The sequence below is a fragment of the Erpetoichthys calabaricus genome, chromosome 2, assembly GCF_900747795.2.
Source record: "Erpetoichthys calabaricus chromosome 2, fErpCal1.3, whole genome shotgun sequence".
Lineage (NCBI taxonomy): Eukaryota > Metazoa > Chordata > Cladistia > Polypteriformes > Polypteridae > Erpetoichthys > Erpetoichthys calabaricus.
This window is the reverse complement of record NC_041395.2, coordinates 209,897,160-209,914,367: the sequence shown is the minus strand read 5'-3', so window position 1 is coordinate 209,914,367 and position 17,208 is coordinate 209,897,160. Positions and strand designations below refer to the sequence as shown.

At 39.0% G+C, this 17,208-nt stretch overlaps 1 protein-coding gene across 2 annotated transcripts; it reads left to right on the top strand.

Annotated features, from left to right (window-relative positions):
• The first annotated feature begins 1,469 nt into the window (after nt 1-1,469).
• Nucleotides 1,470-12,846, top strand: LOC114645531 (uncharacterized). Of its 2 annotated transcripts, XM_028793375.2 has the most exons (6): nt 1,470-1,547; nt 1,781-2,113; nt 7,244-7,582; nt 8,682-8,777; nt 9,285-9,340; nt 12,361-12,845. In XM_028793375.2, the coding sequence occupies exons 1-6, from the start codon at nt 1,508-1,510 to the stop codon at nt 12,454-12,456; spliced, it is 960 nt and encodes a 319-aa protein (XP_028649208.2). In that variant the 5' UTR covers nt 1,470-1,507; the 3' UTR covers nt 12,457-12,845. The 2 variants fall into 2 exon arrangements, with proteins under 2 accessions (XP_028649208.2, XP_051779047.1); XM_051923087.1 differs by lacking the exon at nt 7,244-7,582 and having other exon boundaries at nt 12,361-12,846.
• Nucleotides 12,847-17,208: the final 4,362 nt, after the last annotated feature.

Genomic DNA, 17,208 nt, shown 5'->3' with positions numbered 1-17,208 from the left:
GATATCGACTTTTTAATTAGACTAAAACAGAGTACGCTTTTTAAAAATATTCTTCATTTTTCATTCGATTGGTCAAAATGTATTCACTGTATATTGTGGTATACCAAACTCTTAAAAAATAAACGGTTCCAAAGAACAACGACATAGGGGAACGATTTTTCGTTTCCTAAAGAGCCATTCTCGCGAAGGTTCCTTCATTTCTTTAGAGCAGTAAAAAGCTCCATAAATAACCATGAATAGACAAGAGCATATTTATAAAATAACAATGGTTCCCGATTTTATTTTTATATCTACATATAAGTGTTATCAAAATTAAGCAAAATACATATATGTGAAAATAAAAGAATAAACCCAACAACTGAATCCCCCAAGCACAATCTTGCATTGAGTTCACTTCCATCCATCCATCCATTATCCAACCCGCCATATCCTAACTACAGGGTCACGGGGATCTACTGGAGCCAATCCCAGCCAACACAGGGCGCAAGGCAGGAACAAATCCCGGGCAGGGCGCTAGACCACCGCAGCTGAGTTCACATACATGATTAAAATATAAAATCATCGGCAGAAAAATAAATAACATAAATAATCTTTAAAACTCAGAAAAACAAGAAGCACAACAATACCGCAGCAGTAAAGTAGCTCAAACTTAAAGAAAAGATAAGCTAGCAATTAGCAACAAAAACATGTTTTAACAAATGACAGGCAACAGACTCTATCTCCCCTCCGCTATACCTGCTGGTCTTATACTAGCCCTTAACCGGAGTTAGGTAAGATTTGTTGCTAACAATAAGTGCCACCAGTTACAGAATTCTTATTTTTCCACATATTCGGAATATTTTCAAAACCCAAAGAACTAATTTCATGCTCAAAGAATGCAACCGTTCTTTATCAACCAAGGGACTACAACCCAGTACAACCCAGTACAATATATTAAAAAAAATTCTTTAATGGGATTTGATGGCTCTTTATTGGGTCGTCGTTCTGAAGAACCACTCCGGCACCTTTATTTTGTAAAATGTTATTAACGAACCAGGAGTTTAAAGAGTGATCCCTATTTGTCTAGTCTGTCTAAGTTATCCCTTTTCCCTTGTCTAAGTTATCCCTTTTGTTTGAGGTTCAGGAAGCATTTCCAAAACCCTTGTCGATTGTATTTAAGCGTTACTTATGTTATTGACATAATACGAGATTGTAAGATGTAAGTGATCTGAAAAAAAGAACCATAAAACACAAATATTATGATGTAACGCAGGTAAACACTGATAGTTTAAGGGAATGGCCTCAAGGTGAATGAAGAGGCTAGCTGCGCTTCGGCTCTTCAGCACCTCGCGCAATGTTGCAGCGCTTTTTATATTCGGATAATCACGTACGAGCATCTCGGAAAACGGAAATTGTGTGATTATGTGAGCACTGAAAAAAAAAAGGTCCAGCCCTATACCTTTCCCTTAATTCGAATCTCTTTTAGCATTACTTATTCTAGCAAAACACCCGAGAAAGACGACGAAGAATGATTGCTGTCATCTTCCTCAGTTTGTTTTCTCCTTCAGGTAAAACAAATGCGGTGTTTCGACTTATTTATTAATAATTCAGGATGCCTAGCCTAGTGGTCTGCCTACATGTATAGATTTTATTTATAAAATATAATTATCTGCACACGGTACTCTGCTGACATGTTACTTTAGATAATGGAATAAGAGTATAAAGGTATATATGCTGTACCTGCCTTAAAGATAACTGATTTCTGCAAACTGTAATTATTTTTTATCTTTTGAAATCCTAGTTTGGGCGACTGCAAACAGACCAGTCCTGTTCGTTAATGAAGGAGACACGGCCAATATTAGCTGCCGCTTCACGGAGACCATCTCAGCTCTCACGAGTTACTGGGTTCGCTTCTTTAAGAAGACCGTGGACGGGACAATGGTGGTGCTGAATACCTCCAGTGAATGCAGTCCGGCTCATTCTTGTAAATACAAAATTACCCAATTAGATGAAAAATCTGTTAATTTAACCGTCCATGATGCTCAGAATAACGACTCTGGTGAATACTATTGCTCAGAGCACATGGGTAGCTACCTCAAATTTCCAGACAAAGGAGCCTTGCTTGTTGTGGGAGGTAAGTTTAAAAATCATCCCCATAGTGAAACTGCAAGAAAATATAGAATTTCCAGCTCTTAAACTTGATTTTAAGTACTCGGGATGCACTCTGTAATTGATAAGACAGCGACACTTTAAAATACATGAGACGATTCACTGGTATATGATTATTATTTTTGAAAGTTAACCAAAATTATAACATCTTTCTCCCACCGTCCCATTCAAGAAGTCCTTTGTTGAGCCTATTGCTGAAGATGCACTTGGCATAGCTCGGAAACAAACCATTGACACAATCTTGGCAAAGCAAAAGAAAAAAAAAACTACATATAAAAGAAGACCAAAATGTAAGATATGCATTTAAAAGTTTATACGCTTATTCCATTTCTGAACCGCTAAGCCAAATAAAAGGTTGGGGGAAAAGTCAGCGTTAATACGGACCTCAAGGCGTGAACATCATGGACTGAAGGGTAGTCCATTGCAGAACACCCTCACTAGCGAGAATTAAATAGAAAGAAAGAAAGAAAGAAACCCCCCTCAAATGCAAACCGTTATTTGTTATTCTACTCGCAACAGAAACGATGTAAACTTAAATTGTCGTGATTATTATTATTATTATTATTATTATTATACGTGCATCACCCGTAAAAGTGGTTCTTGCCAAATCGCACAAGGCAAAGTTCTAACAAAGCCAGTAATTAGTGTGTACAGATTAAGAAACCATAGATTATTGGAACAAATGCAAAATGAACACTTGGTATTACTGGTCTCAGAAACGTCTTCAATCTCTGAAGCCTTGATCCCATTCAATGTATGCGTACAGCTTGAAAAATTATTTATTCGATTGTTTGGCTGTTTAGTTTTAAAAGAAATATTTTCAGTACATTGTCACTTAAAATACAGTAAATTATTATATGGCAATAGCATCAGAGTCGTCATTTCAGTTATAAAAAATATGTCAGTTTTCTTAAACCAGTTATAATAATCATAATTTTCGTCAAAAGAGTAAAACAGACGCAATGTGCGCCCGCTTGTTTTACAATCGTTGCTTAGGAGCAGAGTTCGTAAGTTTTCCCGAAACTTAAGCTTTATTAATTCACCACACATTTGTCTTTCACAAACGTAATGTAAGGAAAAAATAATAAATAATAAAAAAAAGCTATCCTATTTTCTCCATATATAGTCCCTGGTTGTTCTTTTAGAACAAGTTTATTGTTAAAATGAATAATAATGTTAAAAAGGGCATACCAGAAACATGAAAGAACCGGGACGGCAGTATGAGGTATGAAGATTAGCTAAAACAGCAAGAAATTCCAGTAAGCCAATCCGCAGCAAGTCGCACAAATTTGTCAACTGTCACTTTATGATCTGCTGTCACTTGGAAAACTTATCAAAAACATACGTTTCTCAGTAACATTAAACAAGAAGTGTTGAGTTATTCTCCAAAAGATGAATATTTAATCAGTTTCTTGTACTGTATTTCGATGTATTTTTATTTGCAGTTCCGACCAATGATTAAAATAATAACAACGACAACAACAGTCAGTGTATGCCAGCAGTCAGACCCGGGACTCGGACAGCAGCCACCACTGGGGTCTTATCTTTGTTGTAGTCAACATTCTTATACAAAAGACAAACTGACTACGTTTAATATTGTTTCAGTTAATTTTTTACATCTTAATTTTCGATACCACAATTATAATTGTCATTTGTACTGTAGATTTACATCCGATAGTAAACATCACATTGGTCAGGCGCAATGACTTCAAGTATCTGACTCCCGTGAGTTCCAGCCGTGGTCAGAGTAACCTTGCGCTCCATCTTGCTTCAGATCTTCTTTCAGAGTCTGCAGCCCCATTCTCAGACCTAACGAACCCTAATAAGCAACGTTTGCTGCCCTCTAGAGGTGACAAACTAGAGGTCTAATGAACCTTCACTTTACATGGCCTAAGTAATCTTAGTAATGAAGTTGGAAAAACTCAAAATCTCATTAGAAGGATCCTGAAAATAGGAGAACTAATATCGACATTACGTAATAAATCTATACATTTCTTGTTTGAAACTTAAGCAATATTTAACTAAAATTGCTTTATAGTCATAACACATTTCTTAACAAGTTAACGAATGCCTGAGTATTAACAGATACGTAAAGTACTAATAATGCAGCAATATTAACCAACGTCAGAAATCTCTCAGAGGTTTTGTTTCTTATTGGACGGGAGTTCCATGAACTCTTAGGCCACAACACTATACTAAGCTTCATCCTTAGTCTTATGGGAGTAAGCTAAAATCTGACACCTAGTTGCCTTGGTAACAAAGAGCGACTTGCCCTAATCTTCTTTAGTGGAACTGAAACTGGCTGAAGTAAGCCCGGCATGTCGATAAACACCAGACTTACTCATTAGCCCTGAGGCTTCTCAAATATGTCACAATTTTTAATAGTTCATTTAAACAAAAGCCTGATTGTGGGTCTCAGCTACTGAATATTACGATACCAATGTGCAATCTCTGAACACAAGCAATACATGTTGCCTTTGTTAATCATTTTAATGCAGCCAAATTGCATTATTACTATTTATGGTGCAACTAATGATTTTTTTTCACCCCAGTATTTATGACAGTTTGGCACCAATATGTGATACTTTGTGGTAACATTGCAATGCAAATATTATATTACCAAACATACAGTATTGGCTTATTTATCAAAATTGTTCTCACAATTAGTTTCACTTTGCTTCCAAATATTGTTCTTTGCTTCTGTTTTGGGTCCGGTTTGATTGTAATCATTAATAAACCTGGGAGTTGCAAGAGATGTAATTATAGAAATGCTCTTAGTAGGTGGCCCTTTGAAGGACCTTTGGTTTTCTTCGGCAGCCGGACTCATTTGCTCCCTCGTCAGCCACTCCTTTATACTTCACAGGTCTTCTCCAGCTCTATGTGCTCCCTGCTGCTTTATCACTCTCTCTTTTCACCTACGATCAGAGTGCATGAATTTATCCAAGGCTAGGGTCCAAACTGGAGTCTTATCTGCGGCCACACACCTGAAGCGATGGACTTCCCCAGTGGGGAGATATGGTAGAAGTGCTTCTTTAAGTGCTCTGTCTGCACCTTGGTCCACGCTACCAGGAGCTGGCTTCACCATGTAGCTCCATCATTTCTGACAGTCCTTGGCCACCTGAGTAATGGACCTAGGACAATAGAGTATTACGTTGTAAATCTCTTTGGACTGAGGAGAAAAAAAAGTTATGTGTTAGTTGTACTGTGTGGAACTGTAACTGCAGTGTAGTGATTTATATTGGTTGTAATGATAGTTCTGTGCCATGAGTGGCCAAATACTGTACAGTACTTTAGTCCACAGTCCAGTGTAGTGTATGCAGAGCAAACATATATCCCTGCAGCCTGGAGCCTACACCCTGGAGCTTCAAGTAGTTGGATTTGACTCCAATGGGTGCCAATAGAGCCTAGCTATGGACCTCCAGACTGTGGTTAAGATTAGGATTGTGGGAAGGGTTATCTGATTCAAGTAATGACAACTGTGCATTAAATCACCTCCAGGTATTTTGAGCTCTGGGCTGCAGTGATATCAACTCATGCAAACTCAAATCAAAGTAAGCCACAGACCAGTGAAAATGTAACAGTACTGTGAGTACACTCCGTGCTCTTACTGCTGCTGAAATATAATCACCCAAGCACATCTATGCATTTCATCATGGACATTATATCTTCTCACATATATGTATTCTAAGAGTTCTGAAAATGTTCTGAGAACTCTCAGGACATGAATTTAATTTGATTGATTGATAGATAGATAGATAGATAGATAGATACTTTATTAATCCCAAGGGGAAATTCACATACTCCAGCAGCACCTTACTGATACAAAAAACAATATTAAATTAAAAGATTGATAATAATGCAGGTAAAAACAGACAATAACTTTATATAATGTTAATGTTTACCCCCCCGGGTGGAATTGAAAAGTCGCATAGTTTGGGGGAGGAACAATCTCCTCAGTCTGTCAGTGGAGCAGGACAGTGACAGCAGTCTGTCACTGAAGCTGCTCCTCTGTCTAGAGATGACACTGTTTAGTGGATGCAGTGGATTTTCAATAATTGATAGGAGCCTGCTGAGCGCCCGTCGCTCTGCCACAGATGTCAAACTGTCCAGCTCCATGCCAACAATATAGCCTGCCTTCCTCACCAGTTTGTCCAGGCGTGAGGCGTCTTTCTTCTTAATGCTGCCCCCCCAGCACACTACTGTGTAGAAGAGGGCACTCGCCACAACTGTCTGATAGAACATCTGCAGCATCTTATTGCAGATGTTGAAGGACGCCAGCCTTCTAAGGAAGTATAACCGGCTCTGTCCTTTCTTACACAGAGCATCAGTATTGGCAGTCCAGTCTAATTTATCATCCAGTTGCACTCCCAGATATTTATAGGTCTGCACCATCTGCACACAATCACCTCTGATGATCACGGGGTCCATGAGAGATCTAGGCCTCCTAAAATCCAACACCAGCTCCTTGGTTTTGCTGGTGTTCAGGTGTAGGTGGTTTAGTCGCACCATTTAACAAAGTCATTTTTTGCTGTCTGTTACTGAAGTTGATGGAAGACATAGCCAGCTTATGTGCTTAATAAGTAACATGTGGTTTGGGAGCACATATATTAAGAAAATGAAACATCTTTGATTAGTTATGGGTTTCAGGAAATCCTCGTTAATTAACCATTGATTTTAAAGTAGTATTTGCAACCTTTCTGGCGTAATGATGCTTTGAGGAAACTCAGCAATTTACAAACAAGTTTATGAACCACTTTAATTAAGAGTGATTTTTAGAAACAGATGTTAATTAATGAATAATTTAAAAATTAAATTAAGCAAGTACTTAGTGTAATGTTGATTCAAGGCAACTCACCCCAGATTGATGTACAGTGCTCTGTAGTTCATGCTAATTAGCTCAACCACAACTAACTAAGAACCAACTAAGCACAAGTTCAGCTCAACTCCAGCTCACATTTTTGCAGCAATTGAGGTCACAGCTGGAGGTGATGCATAGAAAGTACTGTGCTAACTAGTCCACAACTTAATATGTAGCTGTGGACTAACTCGTGTCATTTTGCTATTATATCAGTTATATGTGGCTTTCTTTTCATAGGTGATCCCAGGACAGCAGTAAACGTGTCTCTCTTTGTCTCCCAGTATGATTCAAATGACAATGTTGAGCAAAAACATATCACTCTGATTTGCCTGGTGACAAAGATCTCTACACCCTACCTGTCCTTAAGATGGTTTACTAATGGTACTGTTGCAGCACAGGACTCTGGACTACAAGTGCAAAGGCAAAATACAGAAGAGTTTGAGGCCATAGGCCGCCTGACAATCTCTGAGGAAATGTGGTATGCTGGTACAGTGTTGTCATGTGAAGTGCAGCTGTCTTTGAATTCAGTGTGGCATAGCGGGAATGCAACATATCAACCCAGCATAAATATGAAAGGTGTGTACATTATTGAACATGGAAGGGGCATGGGGGGTGTTAATCTAAAGAATGCACATTAATACAGAGATTATAACAGGATGGTTCTTTTTATTACCAGTAAACACAAAAAATATTCATTTTTCTAAGCTAAACAGTATAGATTTTTGTGCAATATAGTTGCATATTTTGTAACTTTATTCCGCTGAGGTATATGTTGTTAGTATATTATTTAGTATTGCAGTTCTTATACACTACACATGTAACATGTTTATATTAATATTACATATCTAAATGATCTGTTTTAAGAATACTTAATGTAATTACAAAACATTAAGTTGAAAGAATAAAATAAACAATAATGTGTATAACAATAATAATATGATGTGTAATAACACTAATGATACGAAGATAGAAACATTAGTTTGACAATGATGTGCTAAACAGCAGAAACACTGAAAGCAACCCTTGAGATACCAAATTTCATGTCACTTTTTTCTGATTCTGAAAAGGATTTCAGATTTGAATTAAACTCCCATCCACCTCCACAGTGAGATACATGAGAATTTAACAAAAATATTCTACTGCTAAAACTATTTAGTTAATGATTTTCTTCATAAAGATATACTTTGTGGGCAAAATGTTTTGAAAAATTCAATAATAATTTTGGGATCTTAATTCAGGATTTAGAAATATGTTACAAAATGTAATGTTTTCATTTTTTGAATGGTAACTGATGCAAGTAGAGTTCATACTGTGGTTAGGAATCCTTAAACATGTTTCTTTTTTCCTCATTCGCTGGTCAGAGAAACGATTGTACATGTGGAGGAAGGACTACAAGGAATGCTTATAAATGTAGAGATGGATTTACCAAATTTTAAAGATTATTTCATTACTTATCATGGGATCTTCTCCTGCTTGAAACAAGTCTTAAAACTTTCATTTATTTTTAAGTTAAAATCATTATTTCTGGATTCAGAGTCATTTGCCAGCAGGTCATGAGCAAATCTAAGGCACCAGCACAATGTCATTCATTGAAAATGTATTAATTAGAAATGTAACTTTTTCTATAGGTTATTTATTTGTTGATGTGTACTAATGGACTACTATTTCATTTCAGGGTCCTGCTTTGCAGAGTTTGCAATTTTCACTGGGGCAGCAGTTGGCCTGTTGTTGCTTGTTTGGTTTGCCAGCTTTGTATTGACTGATTACAGAGGTACTGAAAATGCAGTTGTATGCAAAAATTCAAACTAATTACTCTATTATTAAATGTGGGAGGCACGGTGGTGGAGTGGCTGAAGCTACTGTCACACAATCTCCATAAACCAGAGGTACTGAAAGTGCAGTTATATGCAAAAATTCAAATTAATTACTCCATAATTAAATGTGGGAGGCATGGTGGTGGAGTGACTAAAGCTACTGTCACACAATCTCCATAAACTCAGGTTCAAATTCTGCAGATGTGTGTTGAGCCAGTTTGTAGGTCAGTTTTCTTCTCAGAACCCCGCAGACATACACGTTAGGTTATTTAGCAACTCTAAACTGGCCTGTATGTGAGCCATGCGATGGATGGGCAACTTCTCCATTTTTTTTTGTGCCTAATTTGCACTTCATGTTGGCAGTACTCCCCACAACCCTGAACTGGATTTAAAGAATGATTTTAAATTTGGGAATGTATGCGTGTATTATTAAATGTCTAACTTGGCTGTGCTTTTATATTTAGTGATTGCTGAAAACAGTGAGGAAAGAAAAAGGAAACTCTCATCTAGAGATTCAAAGGTAAAATGTTTTATTTCTTTCAGAATCATGGAAGGTTGCTTTCTTATTTTACATGTATAGTACTTGAATTTGTATTAAACAAGAACACCATTTCAATCTTCCTAAATTTAGATTCACAAAGATATTTACTTGTGTGGTCCATAAAAAAGCAAATCTTGGATATATGGTACTACTAGGCTAATACTTTATCTTATAATTAATAGATATAGATTTCCCTTGGACTTTTTAAACTTATTAACATATAATCAGATACCAGATGTGCAATGTACTGTATACTTGGATAACTGACCAAGTGCAGTCTGTCTTACTTCCCTTCTCCTTCCACATGGTTCGGTTTAACTGGAGATCCAAGCATCGTAAGGTTATTTGATTTTCTCTTTGAAACTGGCCTAGTAGAAGTGAATATGGGTGTGTGTGCAAGAGTGTGCCTTAAATTGGAATAGCACTCATTCAAGGGTTGGTTTTTGCCATGTACCTGATGTTACCAGCAGGGGGCTGTGCTCCTGAGACCCCGGACTGCATTATGTGGGTTCAGTAGTGAATGGATGGTCACCTACATAAAATAGGTCAGACAACAAAGCAGTGTCCAAAGATTTACGTATGTTACTGGGTACTGCAAAGAAGAAGCAGAATAGAAGATAAAAAATGAATCCCAGCTACATGAATTGCCCATGTTTATAAACGTAAAGCAAAGCTTAATGTCTCACATAAAACAGCAGTCAATGTGAAATGAATCACTGGGTACCTAATCACCCAGCCTAAAGGTTTTGGAACTTTATTGTCAGCAGTTTAAATGATTAATGACAAAGCTTATTTATATTAATTAACCTTGGGAGCTTTGACTACGATGATGTATTTTTGCTAAAGTGCTGCTGTTCACCAAGTGCTTCTGTATACATTGGTATAACATTTACAGAATTTAAACAAAGTCAACAACTTTCCATTTTCTCAGAAATATTCTTTTCTTTCCAAAAGTGGTTAAGATCAGTTCATGAAGTTATGTTTCATTATGTATCCTACTCTGTGAGCAACAATCTAAGATACAGCACACCCTTTTATTATTAGTAATTAAATCATCGATAATAAATCTTGCAAAACCTATTTACTGGCCCATTAATTTAGGTCTAATGAACAGGGCTTAGCTGGAAATTTATTTTGGTGGGGATGAGAAAGTACATGAATTATAATTCTGTTTATGATCAATCAGTAGGTACTATCATAAAATATATTTCGGTGTCTAATAAATATTGATAACAGCCATTCAAGGAAGTAATAAGAAATTTATTGGTTTCATTAAAAAAAAAAATCTCTGATCCCAGGAGTATCTCACCTTCAGTTGTTTCTTCTTCCTCCATTCTGTATAGGTATAATGTGATTTGACAGGTCAGTCACCGCTACAGGTCTCTTGCTGTTATAATATAACACTAACCATTTGAGATCACCCATTACTGAAAATGACACTTTACAAAACAATGACTGATTGTTTGATCAGTTACAAGTTAAGCTTTTCTGGCAGGCAGTATAGTTGCTAATTTATCTCCATGTTACATCAACAAATACAAAAAACCCCCCTGCAAAACACAAATAACAGTACACTATAATATACGTATGTTCTTAAGAGAACACATTTTTTTCCCCCTAACCATTCCAACATCAAGGGCCACCAGTATTTTTCAAGTCTGGTAGTCATTCTTACATATGTTGCTTCTGAGATCCTAATTAAAGACAAAACAGATACAGAAAAAAGACAGACGGGTTATTTGATGTACTATGCTGGTGCAGTGATTTGCAGTGCTGCCTCATAGTTTCAGGGACCTGAGTTCAAATGCGAGCCAAGTTGACATTTTTCTCAGGTCTCAAACCTACCACATCCTAAAGACATATAACTTAGGTTATTTAGTGATTTTTGTTTCGCTGAGTGTAAGTGAGGATGGGAGGGTAAATTAATAGAGAGAGAGAGGTTAGGAGCACACCCTGATACAGCGCATTGCCGCACCCACCACATGACAAACCAACTCAGGATCCCAGATTAGGACCTCAGTGCAGCCATGCAATGGGTGACACCTCAGCACCACACAAGTTCAGATGGAGTGGAACCAGTGTGAGGTTTTTAATGGTGGCTGGAGGGCCTACATGCAGGGCTGGATGAAGATTAACGTCATACCCGGGACGGAGCAATTGCAGGTGAAGGGCCTTGCTCAAGGGCCCAATGAAGTAGAGACACTTTTGGCATTTACGGGATTCGAACCAGCAGACCTTCCAATTGCCAGTGTAAATCCCTAGCCTCAGAGCCACCACTCTGCCCAAATTAGTATAAATTAGTATAGCTTACGATTAACTGGTGTCCCATCAAAAACTGTTTCCTGCCTTGAACCCATTACTGTCAAGACAAACTTAGATCCATATGGCCCTGTTCTTGGATTATGCAGATTCATGAAGCTGTTTGATAGATGTATCATTTGACAGACACTAGATGAAGCCAAGGAGATGCTCTAATCCAGGAGTGTCCAACTCCAATCCTGGTGAGTTGGAGTGCCAGCTGGTTTTCCTTCCTGCCACTTTCTTCACTAGGGACCAATTTTTTGCTGTTAATTGACTTTTATTCCCTTCACTTTAATTGCAGTGTTCTTAAAGACTCCATTCTCTGAATTGATATTTTTCCTTTAATGGCAGCCTAGCAGAAATTGCACTTGGTGCTGCCAGGATAGGCTCAGATCTCCCACACTTCTAAATTTATCAGAGTGTGTTACAATTTAGAAATGACATTGAATGTCAACATTAAGAAAGCTGAAGTGAAATACTTTTTAAGTTGGAAACGGTATACATAAAACAATGGAGTACAGTATTGGACGAAGTTTTGAGGAATGCATTAATTTGACAAAGGATGGTTCTTCTAAATGCTCTTTGTAATTTAAAGTGAATGTACAATGCCAATTGATTTAGTTAACATAATAAAAAAGAAATAATTTTTAAATCAAATTATGTGACTATATTTTCTTAACTGATTTCTCTGTTTTCAGGGGAATGGTGATTTGCTCACTTATGCCCATCTGGATTTTGAATCTCATGGCAGAAACAGACTTCAGCAAAGCAAAGTAATCTATCATGCAACATAGAATAAAATTAATCTTAAAATATTCTTATCAAGCTTAAGGCAATTCTATGTATAGTTCTCATATACTGTATATATTCATATGAACAATGCTGCATATCCTTTCTCTGACACACTATCATTAAGTACTTTCAGCCAACAAATTGTACAGCAGAAGTGCAGCTGGGGCTCCTTCATGCCTACGTCAACGCACCTTTATAATGCCTCACCGTGACTGGTCTTGTATCTTTAGTGAAGTCAAGGGTTTTCTTCTTTTTGTAATTCTTTGTGTGCATTTGAAGAGCGTTGTTGTTGTTTGCTATAACAATTGTTTTGCTTTTATAAAATGCTAAAATTCACTCTTGGGACAAATAAAGTAACAGATATCCATCTGTATATATATTATTTTTGATATAATTTGTTCTCATTAGTGTGGCATCGAGGAGGCCACTCTTACTTGATCACCAAGATTCAGTTTATTTTTGAGAGCTGTGATCAACTCAACGTGTTACTCTCAATCAAGAAAAGTAGGAATTCTACACCAAGGACATTCAGAAGTGTCGGGTTCCTTGTGATATCAATAATTTTGTACCACACATCATAAGGGAGAAACTCTTTTTGGGCATTTGTACCCTCAGCCATTTGAGACATTCTCTAGTGCAACACTCATAATACTGCTACCACAACACCAATTCATAATTTAATGTCACAATATCATCTCAAATGAGGAAGATACTGCCCCATGTAAGATAACTTACTTACCTTTTGCAGGGCTGTTCTTTTTTGAGAGAGAACTATGACCTCAGGGTTGGAAGTGCAGTTTTTTTCCTGACTCAAATCACATTTGACAACTAATTGCACTGGAGAATGGAGAATATTAAATTTTTTGTCAATTGTCATTTAAGAATGAACTGCACATTTAAAAGAAATAAACACTTTCTGACAGGTAAGTACATATTCAGAGTGAAAAGTGTAAAAAAAATATAAAAAGAGGCACTGTTTTCAGGACGTCATGTTTTACCGATAAGAACAACTATGTTTTACGATTTTACTAAAGTTTACTTACCCTTCCCCTTCCCCTGATTCTTTAATAAATTTTGTTAAGTGTGGATTCAGAATGTACTGTATATCAGAGTCAGGGAAACTTTATGACACTCTATAAGCCCATTCCCCTGGAAGAAAGCCTGGATTGGAAGCAGGTTTGAGAAGGCAGTTGAGGACCTAACTATTGGTATGTCCAGTCTTTTTGGTTGTCTGAAATTGGGGTGTGTCAGGGGCTACATGCCCACAATAAGTGGAGGCTTGCATGCTTCTCTCTCTGCCATTTTTCTTCCTGAACAAAGGTCATTTGTCACCTGTCCTATGCAGGGAGGCCATGGTGTCTATTTCTACCATTCCATTTAAGGGCCATTCCAAACCAGGCAAGACCAGAGACTAATTCAACAAACTAAGACAGAGTGCCACCTGACAGTAAGTATACAGGACACAAGATAAACTGCCTATTTTCAGGCTGTATTTAGAAATGAGTACATTAGAGGGTCAGCTCAAGTTGGACAGTTGGGAGACAAAGTCAGAGAGGTGAGATTGTGTTGGTTTGGTCATGTGCAGAGAAGAGATGCTAAGTATATTGAGGAAAGGATGTTAAGGATAGAGCTGCCAGGGAAGAGAAAAAGAGGAAGGCCTAAGAGAAGGTTTATAGATGTGGTGAGAGAGGACATGCAGGTGATGGGTGTAACAGAACAAGATGTAGAGGACAGAAAGATATGGAAGAAGATGATCCGCTGTGGCAACGCCTAACAGGAGCAGCCAAAAGAAGAAGAACATCATTATTTTACTAACACTCCTTTAACTCTGATATGTGGGCAGTATTATCTATAATACATGAACGAATGTGTAAACTTCTCTACTATTTGCTTCTAGAAATTAATCCAGTATCAAAATTATATTTTTCTCTAATATTTGACTGTTCAGTTCTTCTGTCATTTATTTTAAGAGTGTTGGAAGAATAAGGTAGCTAAGGCTATAAAATTAAGGAATTTACATATTTTACAAAGAGAGCGAGTCTCTGAAAATATATAGATAAATTGAGTAAAACTGCTTCCATCCAATTAATAAAAAAACGAATGAATTTAAGGTGACATTTAAATTGGTTTCTATAGACCTCAAGACACCCCACCAACAAGTCTCTCCAAAGTAGTCACTAAGTGACCAAAATGTCACTCTTGAAAGACAAATCTATGTACCAGTTATGACCAAAGAAGTTAGGGTTAGGGTAATTGTTCAACAGAAAAGGTCAATGTCTTTCTTTAAAAATCATTGCCAATTACACTGATACTCCATTTTTGCTAAAGAAGTAGCTCTTAATTATAGTTTAATGCAACCTTGGCACTTAAATTTAAGAACTGGACAGAGCTGGAATAGGAAGTGGAGTTTCATGCAAAGAAAAGAATCCCAAAAACAATAAAAATTTTAAGTCAGACATAACTGTGGCATTCAAGTTGACTGATGTAATAACCAAGAATTCTAGAAAGACCATGTTGCAAATAGTAAAGTCAAATAAAGAATGTGGACACTTAACTTTAGAGTGTAACACTGAAAAGTTGTAAAAGCCTAACCACATACTGAGTGGAGTTTAAGTTTAAATAGCTTATTTGAATGCAAGATGCCCTCCTCTTAAAGTTTCATTTATTTAAAAAAAAAAAAAAACGCGTTTTGCCGTAATATGGCTGCTTTATTGCACCCCCCCGTGTATAGCCTTACCTGCATGTGGATATGTGTCTCAAGCAAAGAGACTTACTAGCTGTGCACAAGCAGACCAAACTGTGGTCTTCAGACCTGAGCTACACATGTGCCAAACGCCAAAACAGTTTCCTCTTGCCTTGCTGCTTTATATTGCAGACGTCTTTTCTCAGGTGCTAATCCCTCTGAGGATATGGCAATCACCCAAAACAGTATAAAATTAATATTATTAATAAAGAAACATTAATAAAAATGCAGTAAAACCATCCATCCATCCATCATCCACTGCTTATCCAAGGTCGGGTCGCGGGGGCAGCAGCCTAAGCTGGGAAGCCCAGACCTCCCACTCCCCGGCCACCTCCTCCAGCTCCTCTGGGAGGACCCCAAGGCATTCCCAGGCCAGCCAGGACATATAATCCCTCCAGCGTGTCTTGGGTCTGCCCCATGGCCTTATCCCAGTGGGACATGCCCGGAACACCCCCCAGAGAGGCATCCAGGGGGCATCCTTACCAGATGCCCGAACCACCTCAACTGACTCCTCTCAATGTGGAGAAGCAGCGAGTTTCTCCCGAATAACTGAACTTCTCACCCTGTCTCTAAGGGAAAGTCCAGCCACCCTGCAGAGATAAACACATTTTGGCCACTTGTATCTGCGATCTTGCTCTTTTGGTCACTACCCAAAGCTTGTGGCCATAGGTGAGGATAGGAACGTAGATCGACTGGTAAATTGACAGCCTCGCCTTTTGGCTCAGCTCTCTCTTTACCACGACGGACCGTTGCGGAGCCCGCATTACTGCGGATGCCACACCGATCCATCTGTCGACCTCCTGCTACATTCTTCCCTCACTCGTGAACAAGACCCCGAGATACTTCAACTCCTCCACTTCAGGTAGTAATGTGTTCCCAACCCGGAGAGAGCATTCCACCCTTTTCCGGCTGAGAACCATGGTCTCGGATTTAGAGGCGCTGACTCTCATCCCCTCCGCTTCACACTCGGCTGCGAACCACTCCAGTGAGAGCTGGAGGTCACTGTCCGACGAAGCCAACAGGACCACGTCATCCGCAAATAGCAAAGAAGAGATTCTGAGGTCACCGAACCATACCCCCTCTGCTTCTTGGCTGCGCCTAGAAATTCTGTCCATAAAACTTATTAACAGAATCGGTGTCAAAGGGCAGCCCTGGCGGAGTCCAACCTCAACAGGAAACAAGTCCGACTTATTACCAGCAATGCGGACCAAGCTCCTGCTCCTCCTGTACAGGGACTGAATGGCTTGTAACAACGAGCCTTATACCCCGTACTCTCGAAGCACACCCCACAGGATGCTTCGAGGGACACGGTCGAATGCCTTCTCCAAATCCACAAAACACATGTGGACTGGTTGGGCAAACTCCCATGCCCCCTCCAGGATCCTGGCCAGGGTGTAGAGCTGGTTCAGTGTTCCACGGCCAGGACGGAATCCGCATTGTTCCTCTTGAATCCGAGATTCGACCATCGACAGAACTCTCTTCTCCAGCACCCATGAAGAGACCTTACCGGGGAGGCTGAGGAGTGTGATCCCCCTATAGTTGGAGCACATCCTCCGGTCACCCTTCTTAAAAAGGGGTACCACCACCCTGGTTTGCCAATCTAGAGGCACTGCCCCGATGTCCATGCAATGTTGCACAGACGTGTCAACCAGGACAGCCAGACAACATCCAGAGCCTTGAGGAACCCAGGGTGAAACTCATCCACCCCAGGGGCCCCGCCACCTTGGAGCTTTTTAACTACATCGGCGACCTAGGCCCCTGATATGGACGGGCCCCCCCCGGAGTCCTCCAGCTCTGCCTCCTCTAAGGAAGATATGCTGGTGGGATTGAGAAGATCCTCGAAGTATTCCTTCCACCGGTTAATAACGTCTGCAGTTGAAGTCAGTAGGGCCCCATCTCCACTGTACACAGTGTTGGTGGAGCACCGCTTTCCCCTCCTGAGGCACCTGACGGTTTGCCAGAACCTTCTTGGTGCTGACCGAAAGTTGTTTTCCATGGCTTCCCCAAACTC